The 26,073-nt window shown below is 40.8% G+C and overlaps 1 protein-coding gene across 1 annotated transcript in view; it reads right to left on the bottom strand.

Moving 5' to 3' along the window:
- The window catches only part of DLGAP2 (DLG associated protein 2), a 177,973-nt gene that overhangs the window by 54,110 nt on the left and 97,790 nt on the right, over positions 1 to 26,073 (bottom strand). The window contains exons 5-6 of the mRNA XM_044290863.1: positions 21,867 to 22,219; positions 3,551 to 3,630 (exon numbers count right to left, since the gene is read on the bottom strand). Coding sequence (XP_044146798.1) covers positions 3,551 to 3,630; positions 21,867 to 22,219 — 433 coding nt within the window. The remainder of the gene's footprint in view (positions 1 to 3,550; positions 3,631 to 21,866; positions 22,220 to 26,073) is intronic.

Genomic DNA, 26,073 nt, shown 5'->3' with positions numbered 1-26,073 from the left:
CGTATTTCCGTATATCCGTTCTGCTAAAAGAAAGAACTTGTCCTATTATTGTCTGCATAACGGACAAGGATAGTACTGTTCTATTACTGCCAAGCTGTTCCGTTCCGCAAAATACAGAATGCACACGGATGTCATCCGTATTTTTTGCGGATCTGTTTTTTGCGGAGTGCAAAATACATATGGTAGTGTGCATGAGGCCTAAGGGCTCATTCACACGAACGTGTTAAGCCCGTGCCCGTGGTCCGCAATGCATGGGCACTGTCTGTTCCGCAAAAAGATAGAGCATGTTCTATCTTTTTGCGGTGCGGAGGCACGGTACAGAACCGCAGGAAGCACTCCGTAGTGCTTCCGTAGTGTTCCGTTCCATGTTTCCGTTCCGCATCTCCGGATTTGCGGACCCATTGAAGTGAATGGGTCCGCATCCGTGATGCGGAATGTACACAGAACGGTGGCCGTGTATTGCGGATCCGCAAAACTGCAACGGGCAGCACGCGTTCGTGTGAATGAGCCCTAAGTGTATATACATAGATAGCTGTCAGTCACTATGTTGGTCTCTGTGTACAACTGAACTCAAAAAGAAGTGTGCTGAAGTTTTACCAAATCTTTTTCAGCAAAACTACTGTATGTATCAAGTTGCTCAGCTCCTCCTGCTCTATAGCATATTGCCAGCCGAATGTACTGCATTTTATGGTGACAGATTTATTTATAATGACTTGCTTTGTCTAGGGGCAATCAGTGGAGGAATTGAAATGCCCTCTATCAGATTCCTCAGAAGGAATCTGTCCTAATCATACAGCAGGACGGCCTTTGTCAAAATGCAGAGCACAGAGTGGGAGCCCTATGTAAGCCCTGCTCCCTTCACCAACATTCTGCATTCAAGACCCTATAATGACAAAGTGAAAACTGAATTTTTGACATTTTTGCAAATGTATTAAAAAGGAAGAACTAAAGTTTCTCATGGACATAAGTATTCAAACTCTTTGTCATGGCAATTGAAATTTAGCTCTGGGACATCCCATTTCTCTTGATCATCTTTGAGATGCTTCTACACTTTGAATTGAGTCCACTGGTAAATTCAGTTGATTGGACATGATTTGGAAATAGCTTCCCCCCTGTCTATATAAGGTATCACAGGTGACTATGCATATCAGAACAAAAACCAAGCCATGATTTTGTGGTGGCACAGATCTGGAAAGGAAATGGTGCTGCACTGAAGGTTTCCAGGAGCAAAGTTGCCTGAATCATTATTAAATGTAACATTTGGAACAACCAGGACTCTTCCTAGATCTTTCACTTACCCAACAAACTAAGCAATCAGAGGAGAAGGGCCTTGGTAAGAGAGATGACCAAGAACACAGTGGTAACTCTAGCTGAACTCCAAAGATCCTGTGTGCAAATGGAAAAAAACTTCCAGAAAGTCAACCACCACTGCAGCACTCCACCAATCTGAGCTTTATGGCAGAGTGGCCAGAAAGAAGCCTCTCCTCAGTAAAAGACACATGACACCACACCTAAAGAACTCTGAGACTGTGAGAAACAAGTGTCTTGGGTCTGATGAAACCAAGTTTGAACTTTTTGGCCTCAATTCTAAGCATCATGTCTGGAGTAAACCATGCACTGCTCATCACCCTCTCCTCAATACATCCCTACAGTGAAGGATGGTAGTAGCAGCATCATTCTATGGGGTGTTTTTCAGTGGCTGAGACAGGGAGACTGGTCAGGGTTGAGAGAAAGCTGAATGGAGCAAAGTACAGAGATATTCTTAATGAAAACCTGATCCATTGTGCTCTGGATCTCAGACTAGGCCAAAGGTTCACATCCCAACAAGACAATGACCCTAACCATACAGCCAAGAGAACACAGTAGAGGCTTAGGTACAACTCTGTGAATGTCCTTGAGTCGACCAGCCAGAGCCCTGGTTTGAACCCAACTAAACATTGCTGGAGAGACCTGGAAATGGCTGTCCACTGACGTTCACCATCCAAACTGATAGAGCTTGAGAGGATCTGCAGAGAAGAATGGCAGAAAATCCCTAAATCGAGATGTTCAAACCTTGTAGCATCATACCTAAGAAGACTGGAGACTGTCACTGCCAAAGGTGCTTCAACTTAATACTGAGTAAAGGGTCTGAATACTTATGTCAATGCAAGATTTTAGTTTTTTATTTTCAATAAATTAGCAAAGATTTCTAATATTCTGTTTTCATTTTGTCATTATGGGTCATTGGGTGCAGACTGATGAAGAAAAACTCGATTTTTTATTTTGGCAAATTACTACTACATAAAAAATTGTGAAATTGTAATATCGTGCTTCACAGTGCTAATACAAGCAGAGAAGGTGTCACGGCTGAGGATGGGGAAAACCCTCAGCCGTGCGGTATCAGCAGATTGAGTCGCTGCAAGGCCAGGACAGAGAATTAGGGAGCTGATCACTTCCTACACGTTCCTAATTCTGACCCTGTCTCCTATCCGTATGAACCAACCCTGAAGGTAGGAGGGCTCATACTCTGGAACCTGATATTCCTGCTCGCCCTCAGGGTGGCCCTGGACTAGGAGCAGGGTAAGACGACCCGTTCCTCCTAGACACGGAGGAACAGGAGTCTCACTGGCCAAGCTACATAGAAAGGGGGAACATAAACAGACATATGGCATTGACAGGTAAGTGAGACTAGTACCACACTTACCTGCCACAGACACACAACCTGGAACCCACGTGCAAGTGCTGTTATCCACAACAAACACCAAGGACACAGCACACGACAGAAATCACACGGGAACCCAGTAAACCATATGCTGCAATAACACATAAACCATAAACTAACACCAGACATAAAGTTTATGACCACCAGGGTGGCCCTCGCTGGCAGGTGGTAAATAACCAGGAGGATGTCTCCAGCAAGCATGGCTGAAGCACCCTCTCTGACTACTGCCTTCCACTGAGACTTTATAGGGCCAAGTAGCCACACCCAACAGTCGTGTGAATGGACGTGTGAATGGACCCTTAGTTCTTTGATGTGACAACTAAGCTTTTGGTGTAGTGACATGCATCCTTTGCCTCTGCCTTTCTATAGGTTTCAAATGAAAGTTAGGGATCCAAGATGCAAGCTCTGGATGGCCAGGCCAGTGCGCCCCTTTACTAGTGACATGTGATGCACCCTGTGTGACTACACAGCTCACACTCTTCTAAGGCTGGCCCTCTGTATGAGACTATGTGGCACGATTGGTCAACTTTACAAAACAAATACATAGGGTAGATAAAAGACATTTTGCTCTTATACAGTATTGACCCTTGACTGATCCTCATAGTAAACTGATTTGAATTAATTTGCAAGTTATTTACAGGTAGTTATAAAAAAATAAATAAAATAAAGTCCTGGGAACGATGCATTTTTAATCTGATAAAGGCGCCATGCTGTCTATTTCTTAGGCTTATAGCTTCTGTACTGTATTTTGAGCCTATATTTCACTTTGATGCAATTCTATCATTGCCGAAAATGAAACAGTCATGAATACAAACCAAACTGAGAAATAGGAGGTATGGCTGATCTTACCGCTTTTCATCTTCTACCTGCACCCCCACAGAATGATATTCCCTTCCCTTGCTTTCTGTGTCCGAATCAGCAGCTTCCACCTAAATGAGAAACGAATGGAATTATTCTTATAAAATCGTTAGATGGACATGTCAATAAATTATATCCATTAGGGTCCGGCCACACAGTCAGGTTTCTGCATAAAATTTTGGAGGCCAAAATCAAGAGGGAATCGCAAAGGGATAGAAAGTACACAGGACATTTATGACTTCTCTTTTTTGAATTCACACATGATTTTGGCTTCCAAAACGGCATCAGGAAACCTGACTGTGTGGCCACACTCTTATAGTACGCCCACATGGTCAGGTTCCTTGATGCAGTTTTGGAAGCCAAAATCAGGAGTAAATCATAAAAGGAGAAAAAAATATAAAAGACAGATACAGCTTCTTCTATTTTTTGAAGTCACTCCAGATTTTAGTTTCCAAAACTGCATCAAGAAACCTAACTGTGTGGCCAGACCCTTATTTCTATGTAAATGTACCAAGGGTGATATAATTGAATTTAACAAATGTAACTTTAACAAGACCAACACAGGCCTCAATATACCAACATTAAATCAGGACATAAATGCAATAACCAACACATACCTACAATATTGTTCCCTCACAAACAACGACATATGCCCAAAATAGTTAAAAAAATATAAATCCATTTTATTGCATAAAAAAATCCATATACATAGCATATCACAATATAAAAATAAGAATAAAGAGGAAACATCAGACGTATAAAGGTGGACATACCCATGTGGTATAATTGGCTGGCCACTATGTGAGATGTATGTTTTATAGTACACATATCTATATCTTGATTACGCTGGACATGTGTAACATCTGTTTGAGGGTAGTAGCAGCATAGGTTAGGTGATTATATGCTGTTTCCTCTTTATTCTTCTTCACCCAGTAGCTGAAATTCGGGCATCTTCAAACAAATCTGGTCAATGCTACACATGCATTAATACAAATCTCTTTAATGAGCTTATAATACTTAAAAAGGCCCTCCCCCCAGGTATATATAAAGGATTGTTTAACAAACTTATGTATCAATTTATTGATGTATTTTCAGTAATAGAGGCTAAAAATACATGTATATCAGTAAATGTGGCAGAAGTGGGGTGGTGGGCTATTTTTCTGGGAGTATAAAGACTATAAGGATGCTGGTATTACTTGAGGTGGCTTTTTCCAGCTGGCATGTCTATTACTGCCATTACAAAAGAAACATAAAGAGGAAAAGTCACAGGGTATACTCTTTCTAGTGACACTTAGGCAATTCATGCTGTTTGCTGCAGCCACTAAACAAAAATGTACCAGTTATAGCCATCACCCTACCGCACACAGTACAGGTATCACCTAGGACTGGTTATCGGCCTCCAATGAATGCAATATAGGTTTTTATACACAGCTATGCATTTTATGCTGAATTCAGGCATGGACTGGGAACTCAAAGCGGACATGGAAAAAAATAAAAATAAAAGTGGCCCTATCATGTAGGTAAGTCCAAATAGACAGATGGCAGGCAACACCAGTAGGTGGGGCCAACACAATTAGTCAGGGAATAGAGAAGCACCGTAGTGCACCAAAAATACCACCCCAGCAGAACCAATACCAACCCTAACCACAGAATTCTGCTGTACACTGTCCTAAGGACAATGATTCAATTGAATTCAGGAGGGCACCTGTGGCCACCAGCCAGGTGTATAAGTACTTGATGCTTCTAGCATTAATGAATGCTGAAAGCATCAGATCATTGTTCCCAGCCATTGGCAATGACGTCCTGAGCATCGTCCCACTGGGAAATTTTCTGTAGGGTCTATGGCCAGTCCTAGCCTGGCTGTATTTATTAAAGGTTATGTTTCAATAAAACTTTTGAAATAAATTTAGTCTTCCAATGGAGGCTGGGTTTATGTGGCAATTTTTTGATGATTAACAAGGACCTACATACCAATAAGGCACAATCTACAGATGCTATGGGGCCTAAACAAAAAGCAGACCCTTCTCATGACAATCCAATCTCCCTGTTTGATGGGGTTGTATTGAGAAATTAGAAAAATGGCCTAAGGGTCAGGTCCCAAATTCATCCTATAAAAATGAGATAAAGTGAGGGATGACAGAATACACTGGCTACTCCTATTATAAGGTGGTATGGGCCAGCACCAACAAAGAAGGGCCATGTGGATTTTCCTATGGCCCTCTGTGCTCTTTTTGCATCCCTGTGTGCAGTTTTTAGAGTACAGCAATAATTTCACAATGTGTCAAACAAACTGTTATTAATGGAGATAGCAAGGGATATATTTGCATTTTTAGAAACCATCTGACCCAGTAAAATCATTATATATACGCTGCAACTCTTTGGTTCACTTAACTTTAAGGAGTTTAATTATTAAGATTAATTTCTTATGCTTTAGAGACTTTACTGTGGATCATTTTGATTTAACAGCACAACAAATTGCTGTACTTTTTTTTTTTTTTTTAAACCTTGCCTTCTATTTTTATTCACTGGGTTGAAGAGGAACGTATTATTCATTAGCAGCCTGTTTTACAATTTTGCCTCGGCATATTGATTTCTACAAAAATACCAAGCTTACTTATGTAAATTGTAAAACACCTAAGGGCTTAGCTATTACCATATATAGTATAATAATTTATCATTGCAGCCGTTCTACTTATATCCTGAAACATAAAAGCAAATAAAATCAGTCATAATCAAATGGGTCATTTACAGGACCCCTTAAATACAAATATATTTATTCTTTCCTGCCTGCGGTGCAGTAAGTCAGGAAACTTGCACAGCAAACTGCCAGGGTTTTTACCTACTATTCCAAATGAAAAAGGAATTAGAATGACTTTCTAGGTGGCTGTACACGTGTAATAGTGTAAGAATAATAATAATAACATAAGGAAACCAGAAATGATGCATCTGACGGTAGATATGATATCTTTTCTTCCCCTTTGCATTTTTCAGTAAGTGTTCACTTTTTCTCTATAAGTATACCAAGTGACAAGAATGTAATCCACATAGTATCCGCAAGCTCCTGAGTCTGTGCCATCAATGCAATGTAATAGTAGGGTGGCTAATAGTAGGGTGGCCATCACAAGATAGTTGAGATTTCCAAATACGCATTAAAGGACATGACAGAATGTTCCATTTTGTAGTGTCTATGAACCTGTATACTACTGATTGTCATTTGCTATTTATTAGACAAAATTCTCTGTACTGCTGGAACACCACTCATTTAATATGAAAAGGGAGTACACAGTGCTAGGCAACAAAAATTATTGCACCGAGGGACAAAATAAGACAATACAATACAAGTCACTATCTCCCACTCAAAAAAAAGTCCATGTGATGAGGATTTTTCTGACACCTACACCTATTCTTAATATGAAAAATCAAGGCTGAATGAAAGACTGAACAATTGCTTGTTACGCATCACAGATATTCAAAAACAAAATAACAATAATTTAAAAAGAACAACATGGGAGCGTTCACTGCAAAAAGAAAACAATAGAGTGGTAATTAAAGACCCAAAGGTTAATTTTATCCACACAAGAAATGAAAGTCTTGTTTGCAAAAACAAAAACAAAAAACAGTCCAAGATGGAACAGTAGTGTTGGCCAAAGCTATGCTTGCCAACCGTCCCAGATTACTAGGCAGTGTCATAAAAAGGGGGAGATAGTGGGTAAGTATGTTTCCCACCAAACTAAGAGAGTGATCAGCTGGAGAGGTCAGTCAGCAACTGAAATACGGAAACGGAATGCATACGGAGTACATTCCGTTTTTTTTGCGGAACCATTGAAATGAATGGTTCAGTATATGTTCCGTATACTGAGCTAAAAAAACGTCCAGTATACTGAACGCAAAATACTGTCGTGTGCATGAGCCCTTAAAGAGTTTAGCCACTTTCTAGCTACTTTGGCCAATGTGTATGTAAGTTGACTATATGGCAATTACTAATATGTTGAAATGTTGATTTTTCTTGCCGTTTGCTTTATGTCCCTTGTTGGGCAAATATTCTGTACTGTCCACACTGGACACCTGTCCATAAGATGGCCAGTGATAGAGGGTCATGTGACCAGGCAAAATAACTCCAGACACATCATTTAGCCTTCTCCACACAAATACACCACATCTGCACTTGTAATGTTGAGAGTTTAGTGCAGGTTTATTGTATTTTAACAAAGAAGACTAAGTGATTTGTCTGGTCACATGACCCTCCATCAGCAGCCATTTTATGGACAGGACCATGTGGACAACACAAAAGACTTGGCCAAAAAGGGAGAATACTTTCGGAAATATAGGAATTGGTGCGAAATATCAACAAAGGTTATATTAGTAAGTGCAATAAAGTCATCTTACAAACACACTGATGAACAGGAGCCAAAAAGTTTAAACATCTTCCCCTCTATCATATGCTTCCTTCAAATAGAGTATTTTCGTAAACCTGTTTTGTAGACCTGACCAGTCCTCTTTAAGGTGTTAACCTGCTAGTCCACAAGCAGGCATATCAGGAAAAGTAGAAAGAAATGGTGTTCATACAGGGACATTGGCATTAAGGTATTCATACTGGAGATATTAGAAAGCTGAGTCCAGTCTATGGCTGTCATCAGAAATCATCTACTAAATCTTAATGATATTTAGCAAATTATAAATGATTTGAATTCCATTGATTATTTGTGTTTCCACGAGATAATTCTGACTTAATGTAACTTTAAAGATGAAGCAAATTCTGAATGTATTGACTATAAGGGTTAATTAATTATTAAGCTAAATCTTCAGGGCCCTGTTCCTCTCTGCCTTTGAAGGCTCATTTGTCTCATTATATGTGCGGCAGTTTCCTGATAATCTATTATCTCAGGTACGGTAGTTTTGTTATTTGTAATTTATAACCACTCTGTCATACAGCCCTCATAGTACTGATTCCTTAGTGAGCTTGGGATGGATTTGCAGGGGGAGGGAGAGAGCAGTGGCCTGGACCAATGATGTGACAGACTTCCTGTAGTCCCTGCCGCCAAGCAGTAGTCACAGATCACAGCTCTTCTCAAAGATTACTTAAAGCTCACAATCTAAGACATCTATCATCAGCAGATTTAAACCCGACATGGAGCCTAGCTCGATGGCTCACTCATGGCCAAATTGATGAAAGACTTTTCAAACACAAAGGGCATTACTTATTTATACATTAATACACAGTAGTATGCATAGAATAGATGTAAAGTATGCACATCTTGTGGTGAAATTTGAAAAATGCTTTCCGGACTTATCTCCAGCTGTAACTGTTGTATAGAGAAATGAAGCTGAGGACAGTACACCTGAAATCACTGCGCTCCTGTTACCAAACCTATTGTTCTCTCAGTCTCAGGGCTCATGCACATGACAGTATGTGTTTTGTGGTCCACAAATCAATGATCCGCAAAACACAGATCCCAGCCGAGTGTATGTCATCATTTATTTTTAAACTTCAGTAGAAATTTCCTATCCTTGTCCACAAAACGAACAAGAATAGGAAATGTTTAGGGATGAGTGAACTTGTGTTTCAAGTCCGGTGTACATGGTTAGGGTTATCTAAGAATTCCGTTATGGATTCTGCTACCATGGACCATAACTTATGGTTGTGGGAGTGTCATGGTTCGGGGATGCAAGAGTGCTGCCAGCTGTGAGGAGCTACAGTTCATTGAGGGAACCATGAATGCCAACATGTACAATGACATACTGAAGCAGAGCATGAGCCCCTCCCTTCGAAAACTGGTCCGCAGGGTAGTATTCCAGCATAACGACCCCAAACACACCTCCAAGATGACCACTGCCTTGCTAAAAAAACTGAGGGTAAAGTTGCTGGACTGGCCAAGCATGTCTCCAGACATAAACTCTATTGAGCATCCTCAAACGGAAGGTGGAGGAGTGCAAGGTCTCTAACATCCACCAGCTCCAAGATGTCGTCATGGAGGAGTAGAAGAGGATTCTAGTGGCAACCTGTGAAGCTCTAGTGAACTCCATGACCAAGAGTATTAAGTCAGTGCTGGAAAATAATGGTGGCCACACAAAATATTGACACTTTGGGCACAATTTGTCCATTTTCACTTTTGTTGCCAGCGGTTTAGACATTAATGGCTGTGTTGAGTTATTTTGAGGGCACACCACATTTATACTGTTATACAAGCTGTACACTGACTACCTTACATTGTATGAAAGTGTCATATCTTCAGTGTTGTCCCATGAAAAGACATAATAAAATATCTACCAAAATTTGAGGGGTGTACTTTTGTGAGATACTTGTATATTACTTATTTTCCAGGACATCTGAAAATACTGAAATGTATTTAAAATTCTGGCCAACAGATGGCAGTCGTGAAGCAGCAGAGAGAGGTTGTGCTCACTAGCATTTATTACAATAGGATTTTTTACATATTGAAAACAGACTTTTCATTATAATTGGTAAGCAAGATGCAGTGCTGGATCAGTCACACAGCAGACACTGACAGTGCCTACCAGGCAATCCTGTAGAATACTGTGCAGAGCAATATCCTAATATATTGTTCTTATAGGTTTCATTGTCTTGTAGAAGGAATATGACACTACAACAGGACAGTCCTACTCACCCCCGTTTTTGTAGAAGGCTATAACCATAACGAAGGCTATTTTAAGCCCTTCACACCCTTGTATACATCAGCCTAGAATCTGTATACTGCCGTGCGTAAACGTGGAATAATAAATTAGGGTTCATTCACACTGGCCTACATTATTCAGCTCCATTAATTTAACAGAACAAATGTAGAAAACAGTTTGCCTTAAAGGGGTATTCCAGTTATGTTATCCCCCATCTACAGGATAGAGGATAACTATTGGATCGGTGGGGGTCCTACTGCTGGGACCTCAATGGAACCCCCTGAAATAAACGGAGTGGCCAGCCAGGCAGGACGCCTACCGATCTAATAGTTATGCCCTATTCTGTGGATAGGGGATAAAGTAACATAACCACAATAACTCTTTAAATTCAGCTCCATGGAATTTTTCTGACGACTTCCATTATTTGGGATGACAAGAATAGTTGTAATAGACTACTAACTATATAAAAGAAATTGCAAACCTTGTAAACTTGATGGGAACTGTTAGGGTCCTTTATTCAAAATGTCATCTAGCAGACAACCCCAATGGTCGGAACCTGTGCCCAATTACAAAAAATATAAAAATCACCAGTCCCCAGGATTGCCATTACAGTGCTACTGCTAGTCCTCTCCTGTTACGATTGCTGGTGCAATGTTCCACTGGATACTGCTAGTGACTGATGAGTATCTTTTTCATTAGCATTTCTAAAGTGTTACAATGTTTTGCACTGTTTTGCTATTGCTTGCATAGAAATGCTGCATTGTAGCTTTAAATCTTGTGGTAATGTGCACAGTATAGTGCTGGAGGGCGTGTCTATTGCACCCAGATATCTCAGCTGGGTGAGATAAATGAAATCCAGAAAGCTGCAGTGGTTTCAGCCAAGTGTAGTTTGCTGAGACAGGTTTGTCTAGATTCTGTTCTGGGCTGGATTTTATTTGGACTGGTGGGTAGGTTTAGTAGTAGGACCTACCAGTCCACACCCTTCCAGTACAAGTATTTCCTTTAGCTAAGGTGATCACAGGTGAGGCCTGATTGGGATAATCACAGACGGATAAAACAACCCTCTGTGTATGAGTCTGGGGAGGGGAAATGACCCTAGAGAGAGAGGGAAGCCTGAGAGGCTTGATGTGGTCACAACCAGGAGGGCTGTTGGACCGTGATCCCCAAGGTCGCACGTTGGTCACAGCCAGGAGACTGCTGAGTACCGTATGGCTGAGTAATGTCGGTGTTCTGCCACTTTTCTATACCCCGACAAAAGTCTATACCCAGAAGTGATGTAGCTGCACTGGAAGTCACGTGGACGCGTTGGAATCAGCTGGAGGAGGAGGTGTGCGCGCTGCTCAAGCGCATTCGGCTAAAGTTTAGTAATCTGGTAGAACGCGGCGAGCCAGTAATCTACATTAATTTGTACCCTCGCGTGCTCGCTTCGCTCTCCACACATCGGGCTCGGCCTCGCTGCGCTCGCCATTTGCTAAAACTAACTCTATGCCGCCATTGATAGTAAAGAAAGAAATGGATGGTAAAGAAAGAGATGGATAGTAAAGAAATAGATGGATAGTAAAGAAATAGAGGGCTGGGAAAATGCAGGGGCATTCTGCCAGATTAACATACTTTAGCCGAATGCGCTTGCGCAGCGCGCACACCCCCTCTCCAGCCGATTCCAACGCGTCCACGTGACTTCTTGTCCGGGTATAGAAAAGTGTCAGAACACCTGATCTTTCCCCATGTGTGAACTGCATCTTAGAGGTGAATTAGGGAGACCTATGTATGAGCTAGAGCCTACGGGCAGGTGTTTATTTTGTGTTTATTTGTGGTACTGGAACCTCACCTCACCCAGTGAGGTTATAACTGGGAAAGTTCAACTTTATTGTGGAAGTAACAAAATTAAGCATCCTGTGGACTTAGAACCCCCGCTGTCTGAGAGAAGTTTGTCATTGCCGACCGCCTGTGAGAGAGCTATCCCTTACAATCTGTATTGCTGTGGTCAAGGAGAGAAAAAAAGAGAAAAATGAGCAAAATGGATTGAGGAGCGCCAAGGCGCCAAGGGAGCTATTAAGTGGATAGCAGGAAAAGGGGGGGTGAATGAAAGATGAATGACCGTATTCCGAGGCTGCACCCTAAATTGGGCAGTGTACAGGAATACACTGCGAAGGTTGCAAGTGTGTAGAAAAAGGATTGCTAATAACCCCAACAGCGTGTTGTTGAAAGGAAGGGGTAAGAGTTAGCGGGGGGTGCCAAGGTGCGATCAAGCTATAGTAGTGTGGTGATGAGTCCAACACTCAGGGCCAGACTGGCCTACCGGGATACCGGGAAATTTCCAGGTAGGCCGCCGACCCTGGGGCCGCTTTAAGATGTGCCTGCACTTTTTCGGCGGCCGGCGGGCTGAATCCGAAAGCTCTGATGTAGTGGTGGGTGGAGCTGAGCAGGCCGGCTGGCCTCCGTGGGAGCGGCATTGCTCCCTCCGACCACCTGGTGTCGCTGTGCTTTGCGTCCCTTTCAGTCCCGGAAGCGGCAGCCCGTGATCCTCCTGGCCCGGCCTGGCTGGCTGTCCTGTGTGTGGCCGCCCCTCTCTTCCTGCAAGTGGCCTCAGGCTCCCGCCGCCTCCCTAGCCCGGGGCTACGGCCGGGGCCGCCGCCTAACCTCCAGATTCATAATTCAATATGCGGGGCTCAGGCCGCAGACCGGAAGCAGAGCCCGACCTGATGTAAACAGCCCTGAGAGGACTTGAGGAGCCGCAAATACTGGGGGTAAGAAGGGGCCAGGCTGTGCCCACATGTGCAGGCTGTAAGGGTTATGTAGTATATATATTATAAGACTGTATGTACACTAATATACACTACATAACCCTTACAGCCTGCACAGTTACATGTGGGCACAGCCCTGGCATCCATTACATATCACAGAGAGCTATACTGTGCATTATAAGCTATACTGAGACACACACAGACGTATAAATATCTAATTATAGATATAAATATGTGTATAAATACATAAAAAACATATATGTTTTCCCATGTAGAATATATATATGTGATGGTGTATAGACATGCATGTGCGTACACATATACACACATGTATACGCACAGACAGACACACCGCCATGTGTGTGCACGAGGCCACACATGGATATACATATACACATATAGAAACCAGACACATGCCACATATGTGAGTGTGGGGACTAAAATCTTGAGGGGTTATTGATTAATAGTTACTACGTTCCAGGGTTTCATTTAAACCAAACAGATAAAGGGAATTGAAGCGAAATATCTAGTACATCTCTTTGCGACAAAGGTGCTGGAAGGATCTTGGTACCCATTAAATGGGGGTTAGTTTCAAAAGGGATGCATCACCTGAATGTGTTTGTGAAAAGTGTCTGGAAATACTGTGTTTCGTATATTCTTTTGTGATGCTAGAATCGTGCAAATTTACGCGGTCTCTCAAATTTTGGGTTGTGCGGCCGATGTATTGGAGCCCACATGGGCATTGTAGCATATATATTACGTAGGAGGTGCTGCAGTCCATATAATTAGAGGCATGCGTTCCACTCTGGAATGCATCGATAACAGTAAAGGGTACCAGCATTCATCCCCTCCAAGAAAAACATGCCTTAAGCTTCACTAACTTATCGCCCTAATGGGCTAAACTATGATCAGTATATAATTCAGATTTATTTGGTATTTATTTAGGACACAGGGATGGATGTGTGGCTCCGCCTACTTCCGACCCCCGCCAAAAAGCAACATCTAATGGGATTGTACCAAGGGGTATATATATGTGTGTATTTCTGGTATGTAATTATATTTTATTTTGCTCTTGATAAAGGGGACTCTACCCTGAAACGCGTTGAGCTCTTTTTAAATAAAGAAAGGACTTCTCCACCTTTGAAACCCTGGCTACTATTCTTTGGGGACATGGAAGTAAAGTCTGACCACCTGATAAGCAACCTCGGCGGGGGAGGAGAAGGTATAGGTGTTATGTACTTATCCTATACCTCCCTCCCTAGTGAAGTAACTTTCTAACTGAGACTCCTTTTCTAATTTTCAATTAGTTTTTAATTTGATATCAATATATCTTTTGTCTTCTGTATTTAATTTAATTTTAATTTCGACTTTATGACAGTAATGGCAATCACTCTTATCAACTAGTGTGGGACTCATCGGCACACTACTATAGCTTGATTGCACCTTGGCGCCCTCCACTAACTCCTACCCCTTTCTTTCAACAACGTGCTGTTGGGGTTATTAGCAATACTTTTTCTACACAATCTGTATTGCTGGCTGACCCATGGGTTACCCAAATTCATCTGAGATGTGTTCTAGTAGGAGGGCAAAACTTAGGCATGTTCACTGAGTACAGTATGTGTTGAACCAAGGCTGCTGATGGAGTAACTCCAGTTTTGCCAGTCCCTGTCAGCCAGTCCAGCCAGTTTTATTCCCGAGGACTCCAGTGAATTCATGAGAACTGCAGCTGTAAGGGATTGCAAGGTACTGTCTATGAGGGTAATGCATCGGCTACTAGACCTCAAAGCACTTAACTTGGTTAATGCTTCCAGACTCCCAGTCACATTTGTCTGCAGCTTGACTTACTGCTTGTGAATATGCACCATAGAAGGAATTGCAGAGAAAACTGTGGACTCGTTGTGCACCCCTCAGCTGGAATTGTAAGGAATTGCTATCTAATAAATTACATCTCAGAGAATATTGGAAAACCTTTGTTACAGTCAAGTCAAACTTTGTTGGAACCATTTTCCAAGATCTTGTGCCTCCATCATGTATGGAAGGTTTTTGCATCTTTCAGCTCAGCAAATACTATAAGTTAACCGTTCTACTTTACTGCCTGCATCATTCTGCACCTGACCATCAAGGGCACCCCACCTTCCCTCGCTAGAAGACTCTGCACAGGTTCTGCCCTGGGGAAACTACAACTAATCCAATCCTCTGCCCCCCCTCATCACTGTACTAGACCTGGGATTGAGGGAGTAGGATCCAGCCATTGTACTGCGACCACTGCCACTGCCATCCTTCTCTCTGTGCTCCATCTGGGTTGCTAGCCTGCCAGTCACTGGCCCTGGTGATCACATGTGCTAGAACAGCACTTAAACGCCCAAAGGGGTTATCCCATGACTAATGTAAAAAATGAAAATCAGAGATCATATAGTACATGGCAACCTTTTTCTAACAAAGCTAGAACCAGCCTTGTACCTCACATGGGTCCAGAGATCTCCCCATTCATTGCTCTGCAAGCTTTATATCAAGCTGACAGCTTAAGGGGAGTGTCTTTTCTGCTGCATCTAAGGGGGTGTGTCCATGCTCTCCCTATCACAGCTCAGGAAAGCATGTGCGGCCATCTCAGTGAGCAGGACAAAGAAATAAGAAAAAAATAAACAGCAGGTGGCGCTATACAGATACATTTTATTGAATAACTCTGTGTCTATGCTAATTTTTTTATTACATGCAATTACAAAAGTATTCAGATCCAGGGGCTGGTTTGAAAACTGTACAATATTTTTCATGGGACAACCCCTTTAACTTGTTGCCACTTGTGACAGCAAAGTCAATTTTTTAGTGAAATAAAAATGTGTCAGATTAAATATTTGATAAGCCTGGATGCTAGCCTTTTGCTGTGACATTTCCACCACTCTCTACCCATGAATCTGGAATTGGTCTCAGTCACAGGTCATGGGTTCTCCAACAGAATAATGACCCAAAATAAACAGCTAATAACATCCAAGAATGGCTAAGAGCAAAGCATTGGACTATTCTGAAGTGGCCTTCTATGAGTCCGGATCTAAATCCTATTGAACATCTGTGGAAGGAGCTGAAATATAGGTCTGGAGAAGGCACCCTTCAAAGCTGAGACAACTGGAGCAGATTGTTCACGAGGAGTGGGCCAAAATACGTACCTGTAGACAAGTGCAGAAGTCTCATCGATTTCAGTGATTGCCTCAAAAGGTTGGCAACAAAATATTAAGTTAAGGGTACCAATTTATTTTTTCCAGGCCAATTCCATTACTCTGTTTTATAAACTATTCTGCTGAATGACAATTCAAAAGCGATGTGTGATTTTCATTAGCTGGTTTTCAGTACATTAGTATTATTACTCTTGTCAGTGATCATTGTGGGTTTTTCTTTCTTTGACAGAAGGGTTTCAACAATTTTGTCCATGTGTAAATCTTAATAAAGTCCAAGGCTTCAAACACATGGGAGCATTACAGCTTTGTCCACCTATGAATGGTGCTATAATACGGTGCTCATATGATTCTAAGGGACACTACTTTATCTCTGTATGACTCTAGAGGCATATTTCTTTCACATCATATTTCAAATCATGCCAAGTCCATGTGAACACAGATATTTTCCCCTACAAAACAACTAACATCTGCCCTGTGGTGCACAATACAGTGGCACACAGAGACCCTCCTTAGAAACATATTGCTCCATAGGCAATCACACAGCCTCCTGACACAGGCCTAAATAAGAAAAAATAATTGGCAAAGTTATGCTTTATATAATTCTCTGCCAATTACATCAGTTTTGAGAAATTCTTGCAATTTGCTAAGAACTTCCTTAGAACAATGGATGGATGTTGTTATTTGTTGGTGCCAATGTACTGTGAGAGATAAGCAGTCACCGGAGCATTGTTAAATGGCTCAAAATGTACATGCTTTAACGACACTGGCCTCTGACTGGCAAATGGGAATGTAAGTAATTTATTCTTAAGTGATAGTTAACTAGTTTGGCCCCTTTAAACAATCCAATTTAATGCGTGAATGGTAATTGTTCCGTTTTTTTACATTTTGTAGAGCTTAAATGTAATGACTTAAATGTCTACAAATCTTACCCTTAATACCTGTTAACTCTTCCTGTTTGTCCTTTATGTCACCCAGAGAGAATGTGGCCACATGTAGTACAGTTACCTAATATTGGCGACACATGCAGTTGTACCTAATTTCGCTTGGAATGTTTCCATTCAGAGTGGCATTAGGGCAACATCCTATGTGCTGCCTATATCACATAAGACACAGGCTGTAAAGCAGACTGTGGGTCCCCTGGTGTGCTGATATGAAGGTACCTGCATACATTACATTTTAGGCTCCTTGAAGATAAGCATGTGCACATTAGGTCCGGATGCATTGCGAATGCGTTCAGTGAAAAATGGGTGATTTCGCAAACAAAGTCATTCAGTTTTGTTTTTATTGCACGTGCGTGATAAAAAACTGAAGGTATACAAACAACATCTCTTAGCAACCATCCGTGCTGGTGGAATGCGATTTTCACGCAGCCCCATTCACTTCTATGGGGCCAGCGTTGCGTGAAAATCGCAGAATATAGAACATTCTGCGATTTTCACGCAACACACAAGTGATGGGTGAAAACCAACGCACATGAACACAGACCCATTGAAATTAATGGGTCCGGATTCCGTGCGGGCACAATGCGTTCGCATCACGCATTGCACCCGCACGGAATACTCGCTCATTTGAAAGGGGCCTTACAGTTTTAATATGTGATTCTCATTTTATAAGAGAAATTATTCTAATTAAAGAAACATCTTACTGAATTAAAAGAGTTTTCCAAGATTTGTATACTGATGATTAGAGATGAGTGAAGTTGATTTGGCAACTTCGCTGAAGTTAGCCCAAAAATTTGATCCGTTACAAATTATTTTTTTATGAATCGCTATAAACCAGGTATGCCCAGGTCACTCTGCCATAGGGTACAGCTACATGCTGCAGTTAAGAACCGCGCAGCTGTTAAGAACAGAGACTGTTGCTGGTATGTGATTTGGCTGGTTAGGTGGGGATAAGCTAATTATTGCTGTTCTGGTCTGCAGGTTATTTGACAGTAAATACAGAATATTAATCAGCTCTGGCATACCCACTTCTCCAACCTCAGCACTCTTCTTCCCTACAGGTGGTAGCCCTTCTTCTGCCATCTGCTTTTTATCCTTTTCTACATCATCTAATATCGATGAGAATGTCATCAGAAACATCCAGATCCTCCTCTCTCTCTCATGAATATTTATGAGCTCCTGACTCTCCCTGCCTACCTGCTGCTGATTGACAGTTATTTTCCATATGAATCATGGAAATTCGGATTTGTTGCGAGTTAAAGTTTTCCTAAACTTTGGACCAAATTCTGCTTTGAATGCTTTGCTTCGCTCTACACTACTGATGACCTATACTCAGGATAGATCATCAGCATCTGATTGGTGGGGGTCCGACACCCGGGACTGCCGCGATCGGCTGTTTTGAGAAGGCACCGGTGTTTCTGTGAACACTGCTGCCTTCTCGCAGCTTACCAAGCACAACGCCATACATTGTATAGCAGGTGTGCTTGGTATTTTGCTAAACCCCTTTTACTTGATTGGGGCTGAGCTGCTCCTAGACCACATGACACATTAACGTGTCGTCACTGGCCTAGGAAAAGCAGAGAGAAGGCCATGGTCTCACAGGAGCGCCATGCCTTCTCAAATAGCTAATATAAATATTAGACTCCCTATTACACTCACTTACCAAGGATATTGTTCAATAACCCCTAGGTCCTAAAGATATTATTATTAAACAATAATTCTTCTGTTCTGTTTCTAAGGCCTCATGCACACGGCCGTTGTTTTGGTCCGCATCTGAGCTGCAGTTTTGGCGGCTCGGATGCGGACCCATTCACACTCCGTGTGCTGTCCGCATCTGTTGCTCCGTTCCGTGGCCCCGCAAACAAAATATAACATGTCCTATTCTTGTACGTGCTTTGCGGACAAGAATAGGCAGTTATATTAAAGGCTGTCCGCAAATTGCGGAACACGCACGGACGCCATTCGTGTTTTGAGGATCCGCGATTTGCGGACCGCAAAAAACTGAACGGTCGTGTGCATGTAGCCTAACCCTGTCATGGTTATCGTAATGTCATTTACAAGCTTATCAAACGTAGCAGACCACCCCTTACCAATGTATCCTATATTAATATACTATAGTTTTCTTTAAGTCACAGCCTTCTCAATACTAAAAGTTCAAGTAGGTCAGATATATTAAGAACTGTTTAAAAAAATTCAACTCTTACACAGACCTCTGTTTAAAACATGACAAATCCTTTGACATTTAAGTGGATGTTGTTCACAAGAAGAATATTTTCCCAGAATCTTCCCTTTGAGAACTTCAATAGACCCATAGTACAGTATAAGTGAGGTTTAAATGAGATTATCTTTCTGAAACCAATCCACTCTTTGAAGTTATCCTTGACTTGTTTAGCACTGGGATACCCTTATGAGCCACATCTATAAAAGCACTCATCTGGTTTCCCATAACATACTGTATATTAAGTCAATAAAACCAAATACCCATATTTTGATTTATACTGAATATTCCAATCTTAATAGCATTGTATTTTATTAATTCCATCCCTCCAAAAACATCATATTTTTTCTTATTTCCCTACAATATACTGTATGTATTCATAGCAGTATAACTGAATTTTTATTTATACAGTGCAATATGTTACACAACTTTCTAAATGTATTACCAATATACAATATTAGGCCTAAAACATAAAGTGGGTCTGTAACCTTTCCTGACATGTCTGTTTTAGAAAGTAGTTGCATTCCTCTTGTAATATACATTTTGGAGCATCTATTGTTATAACACCATGATGTGTCATTTCTTTATTATGTCTGATAGAAGTTATGAATGAATTACCAGCAGTTTGCAAAGAAGGTCCAGATGGGTGTTACCAGTCGGAGGAAGGGTGTCCCTGCACAGTCTGACACTATGGAATCAGTGCTACCAGTGTCACAATATCCAGACCAGTCTAGACCACTTCTGGGTCCATTCTAACATAGGGAGCTTCTCTTCCTTTCTCTGTTGGCCAGTGAATAGTAACCCTATGCTATGTGGCTCAGTTTGATGGCTAAGCCTGGCTAAGCTAAGGCTGGCTTATCTATTAAACTGAACCAGCCCAGCCCTTTTCAGCACATCAATAGTGAAATACCAACACAAAGAGGGGGGAGGTTCCCTTTCTGAGTCAAAACAAACCTGGAAATGGTGCAGACCGGTGCATCTATCAGGACATCGGGCAGCTATCATAAAGTAATTATTAGTAACTTTATAAAATTCCAATTTCAAATACATTGAAATCACTACTTATCTGGAAACGCACATGATATTTCTAATTTATGAATTCTAAAAATGCCTATATTTTTGCACAGATAGCCTTCATTTTCAAAAGCAACAGAATCCATCTTGTGTTTTAGCTCCTTTAGGGTCTTCCTCAAGTAATAATAGGAAGAGGCACTTTATTTTGTTTGTAGACATTAAAGGGAATCTGTCACCAGCGACCTCCCTATCCAACTGTTTGCAGAGACACATTGCTGTAGTTCACCTGGTTAAAACTCTGTTTTTCTTTTGTTGAGATTCTGTTCCTGAGTTATGGTAGTTTTTCTTAATATGCAAATTAGGCATTTGGTGCAATCACCATTGCTCTTGTTGCACCCAAACTCTCCCTATTTCTGTTGCCAGTTTGCACCCTAACTCACAAAGCAGTGACAGAGGGGCTGCCCACAGAAAGGAGTGGAGCGTGGGTGCAAATTAGCATATTGGAAAAAGTATCTTAACTGCTGCAAAACAGCGTTTTAATCAGGCGAATCACAGCGATGTGTCTATGCAGACAGTTTAATAGGGAGGTCGCTGGTGAGAGATTCCCATTAAGCATCTAAAATACCTATGATATATCTTTCTGCTTAAGGCCTCATGCACACGACCGTATTTTGCTTCCGTGTCCGTTCCGTTTTTTTTGCGGATAGGATGCGGACCCATTCATTTCAATGGGTCCGCAAAAAACGCGGACAGCACACCGTGTGCTGTCCGCATCAGTATGTTCGTTCCGTTGCTCCGCAAAAAAAATTGTGCATGTCCTATTTTTTTCTAGTTTGCGGACAAGAATAGGCATTATTACAATGGATCCGCAAAAAAAGACTGATCCGCAAAAAAAACAGATGCCATACGGAACGCCATCCGTTTTTTTTTCGGATCCGCAATTTGCGGACCGCAAAACACATACGGTCGAGTGCATGTAGCCTAAAGGGAACCTGTCACCAGTTTTATGGTGTCGTAACTAAGGGCAACATAAATGACATTCTCTTAGCAAAATGCTGTGTCACTTTCTTTAATTGACCCAGTCAATCTACCAACTTCTTGTATTGAAAAGCTCCAGTTCATAATGATGAATCATGAATATTTATGAGCTCCTGACTCTCCCTGCCTACCTGCTGCTGATTGACAGTTATTTTCCATATGAATCAGCAGCAGGTGGGCAGGGGAGTGGCTATAGCTATGAATTAAAAAAACGCTGGACTCACTGACATCAAGCTGGACTCAAATCAGCTCATTAGCATGAGGCATCTTTGTTTGTATATTATAAGGTAACCATCTGTCACACCAGTAAGTGAATACATCTAAGGCACTTTTTAGTAGTTAATGATTGTATATAATTAATTAGATTATAATCAATCATCCACATAACAGGTTCCCTTTAAGGAGACATTTATAAATAATAACTAACATTAGTAACTAATATAAATATCACCCAAATTCATACGCCAAGCTAATTTTATGTTCATTTATAACCTCCTCCAAAATATTAGCCCTGCCAGCATAGTATCTTACATACAAGTGGAATCATACCTGGATTCCTATTGAGGAACGCCGTTTCCTAATAAATTCATCTGACTTCTTCACAAGAACAGCCTTGTCACTGGTGCTCTTAACAGAGCTGCTCTTGCTCTCAGAGGCATGGCGCTGTGCCGCAGCTGATTCCAAGGCGAGATGCATGGCCTTGTTACTATCCAGGCTGTCTGTTGAGTTGTAATGGCCCCGGCCATCATGAGGCCATGGGGATATCTTTTGAGTCCGGCTATCGTGATAGGCATCCTGGGTAGACTCTGTACTGCTTTGTGCTGTCACTGAGATAAGCGGCTTAGAGGTGGTGCGTGGAGGAACTGGAGGGGGTGTCTTCTTATAATTTGGGTATGAAACACCTGTAAATCAGAACATAAGTAAAGTCGTTATTTATTATAATTGATAATTAAGAATAATCATAGTGATTGTCACATTTGCAAAAATGGCTGCCACAACTTAATAGAAAAGTGACAATATCTCTATAAGGACTATTAGACTTTAGTAAGATTACATTTCTTTGGAGTAAACCAGGAGGAATTTTCTGTGCCCCATACTGTAACATACTTGCCAACATAAACAAGTTGGTTTTGGATCCGCAATACACATACTGTTGTGCCTTTTCATAGGTAAATGCATTGATATCCAATTCATTCTAGTTAAGATGAATGTCCATTGCCTTTAAGAGCCATGCTCGACTATAGTTACAATTTTGTATGTCTTGAGTAGGCCAAAGTAAGGTCACACAAAGGTTTCTACTTTTTAGTGTTATTCTTTTCATGAATGTACCAGTCTGAGAAGAATACTGCTTGTCTACTTATAAATTTATGACAGGAGATAAAGATAAGCTCTATGCAGCTGGTGATAATTAGCTATACAATTAGGTATTTATTAATGAAGCAAAATATATATTATGTATGTATTCATTTAATGAGCCTTAGTCCTTAGCATAAGACAATCAGTAGAACAAATAATATATATTATATTGTTATATGTTATGAAGACAACATGTATCCAGTATATTATATATATTTCTCATTAGGAGAATATTTGTCTCTAAAACAGTGTCTGTAAAGATGTGTATTTTGTAACAATGAATCACATCTTTGGTATGACAGGAGGTACTGATATCTCTGTGAGAAAACAAGGCCATTCATATCATCATGGTCCATAAATCAACAGTGTGAGAAACATTCAGAGTAACGCCTAGAGGTCTGTCTCTAATTGCTACAAGTGTCAGAATTAATCCCTATAGCTTTGAATTAAAGCTTCTAAGGTTAAATGTATAGAATATGTTTTATTCAGACTTACATAAGTTAGCCCTTTATACTATGATGCAAATAGCTTATACAGCAGTGCCACCTAGGTATCAGTAGGTGACAATACAACAGTAGCAAAAGTGCATTCTGGGTAAGGTTATGATGTCACATTTTTATAAAAGGTCACGCCCATCTGACAATGATTGGAAAGCTCCAAACTAGGAAGGTGTGCCTAACTGATAAGTTTGTGATCATAAACCACACACAAGAGGAGGAAAAGGGGAGGAAAGAGAAGTGGAGCTCTCTAGAGGGGTCTATCAAAATGAAAGCCATGGTGAGATGCGCCCAGCTTTCCTAGGAGCAGAAGTAAGATTCCTACTAGGACTTGGTAAGAGACACAGAAAATTATATTTCATTTTATTAAGACTAATTTGATAGTGTGGGTGAAATTATACCATCTAGATTGGTAAATAAATAATTAAATTAAGTGATCATCTTCATATTGAGATGTAGTCTTAGGATATTGTGAGGCTTCATTCTACCTGCAGAAGAATCTAGGCTCATAATCTAGCAAAGTTTTAAAGACTTGCATATATATACACTCACCTAAAGAATTATTAGGAACACCATACTAATACGGTGTTGGACCCCCTTTTGCCTTCAGAACTGCCTTAATTCTACGTGGCATTGATTCAACAAGGTGCTGATAGCATTCTTTAGAAATGTTGGCCCATATTGATAGGATAGCATCTTGCAGTTGATGGAGATTTGAGGGATGCACATCCAGGGCACGGAGCTCCCGTTCCACCACATCCCAAAGATGCTCTATTGGGTTGAGATCTGGTGACTGTGGGGGCCATTTTACTACAGTGAACTCATTGTCATGGCCAAGAAACGAATTTGAAATGATTTGAGATTTGTGACATGGTGCATTATCCTGCTGGAAGTAGCCATCAGAGGATGGGTACATGGTGGTCATGAAGGGATGGACATGGTCAGAAACAATGCTCAGGTAGCCTGTGGCATTTAAACTATGGCCAATTGGCACTAAGGGGCCTAAAGTGTGCCCAGAAAACATCACCCACACCATTACATCACCACCACCAGCCTGCACAGTGGTAACAAGGCATGATGGATACATGTTCTCATTCTGTATATGCCCAATTCGGACTCTACCATTTGAATGTCTCAACAGAAATCGAGACTCATCAGTCCCAGCAACATTTTTCCAGTCTTCAACAGTCCAATTTTGGTGAGCTCGTGCAAATTGTAGCCTCTTTTTCCTATTTGTAGTGGAGATGAGTGGTACCCGGTGGGGTCTTCTGCTGTTGTAGCCCACCTTTCTTTCCCATTCTGACATTCAGTTTGGAGTTCAGGAGATTGTTTTGACCAGGACCACAACCCTACATGCATTGAAGCAACTGCCATGTGATTGGTTGACCTAGATAATTGCGTTATTGAGAACTAGAACAGGTGTTCCTAATAATTCTTTAGGTGAGTGTATATATATTGATAGAACATTCTTTGCCAAGCTAAATGATGGATTCCCACAGGAAAGACTTGTTTCAAGTCCTTCCCATTTAAGATATGACCTGTTATTTGTCTTAATATTCTTACCAAAGTTATATGTGTGAAAATAGTCCAGGATGGGGCGGAAGGATACAGTTATCTCTTCTAAGTTATATCCTTGGATAGATTTGCCCATTCTGGAAGGCATGTGATGTGTAGTTGGTTAGAGGGGTGGCAGAATGTATTTAGCATTCTATATTGATGTCTAGGATTAGTCATGCCCATCCTGATATCATTAGGTTTTCCCTGAACAGGGGTAATGTATATAACTTATGTTCCTATTTTGATATCCTAACCTAATAATAGCTTGGTTATAATGTGACAAATTATTTCCACTCACATGTATTGTTAAGCTTGTAATGCTTTATATTAACGCTATATATATTAATTTGCATGTATCATTGTGTTTATTTACTTATATATGTTTATAACCTTGTAACCAATAAATCTGCATATTTTTATACCTGTGTATTGTTGTATAATGCAGAACTACACGTTTATCATTAACGTCATCTCACGTCAAAAGAACTTATTTATCTGAGGAAATAGTCGGACTCAGATGTGAATTGTATCGATTAGTTTGTCTACAATTCACCAGGTCATGATTTTAATAATTTATGACACATTTTATAAATTTTATTTTTTATGGTTAATTATTTTTATGACCATAATTAATAATTCTTAATTGAATTATTACCCCCCGACAAGATGGACGTGTGAATGGACCCTAAATGCAAGTTTTACTGCTAGGCTGGGTTCACTAGAGCATTATCACTTTCTGGTATAGGAGCAGAACAACGAAAATTTTGGAAGTGTTGGATTGGGCACAAAACTAAAGCAAAATGAGCTAAAAAGACTACATTGACTACAATAGAGACCATTCAGTTTCCGTTTAGTTTGTTACTTTTTTGTCCAACCTTTTTAACAGAAAAGGACTTTCCAACACAGATGTGAATAGATATAAGATCAATGTATCGTATCACATTCAAATTCAACACACAAATCCAAGATCCAAGATCACTACATAAATACAACACTAGAAATAAGTACAATACATAAATACAGCACCCGAACCAAGCTCATAATGCAATAAAGCATCAGTACTAAGATATATATTGACTAAGTGTCTCAGATATTATCATATCAGAGTGAGGACTTTGTCCATATATAATGCTTGCATCTACTTTACTAAGTGCATTATTATCTTATTTCTGTGGCTCTCTTCAAAATTATGGCCAGGGACATCCGCACACCTGTATATCATATCATGCAGGATGTTTTTATCTTAGTTTTTTCTGTGGATTTTTTCATCAATACTAAGACCATAAGTCAACCGCAGCACCAAGAGCTCATACCATAAGTACCAGAACCAGAATTGAAGGGGTTCT

Source organism: Bufo gargarizans, chromosome 4 (assembly GCF_014858855.1).
Source record: "Bufo gargarizans isolate SCDJY-AF-19 chromosome 4, ASM1485885v1, whole genome shotgun sequence".
Lineage (NCBI taxonomy): Eukaryota > Metazoa > Chordata > Amphibia > Anura > Bufonidae > Bufo > Bufo gargarizans.
This window is presented reverse-complemented; position numbering and strand designations above follow the sequence as displayed.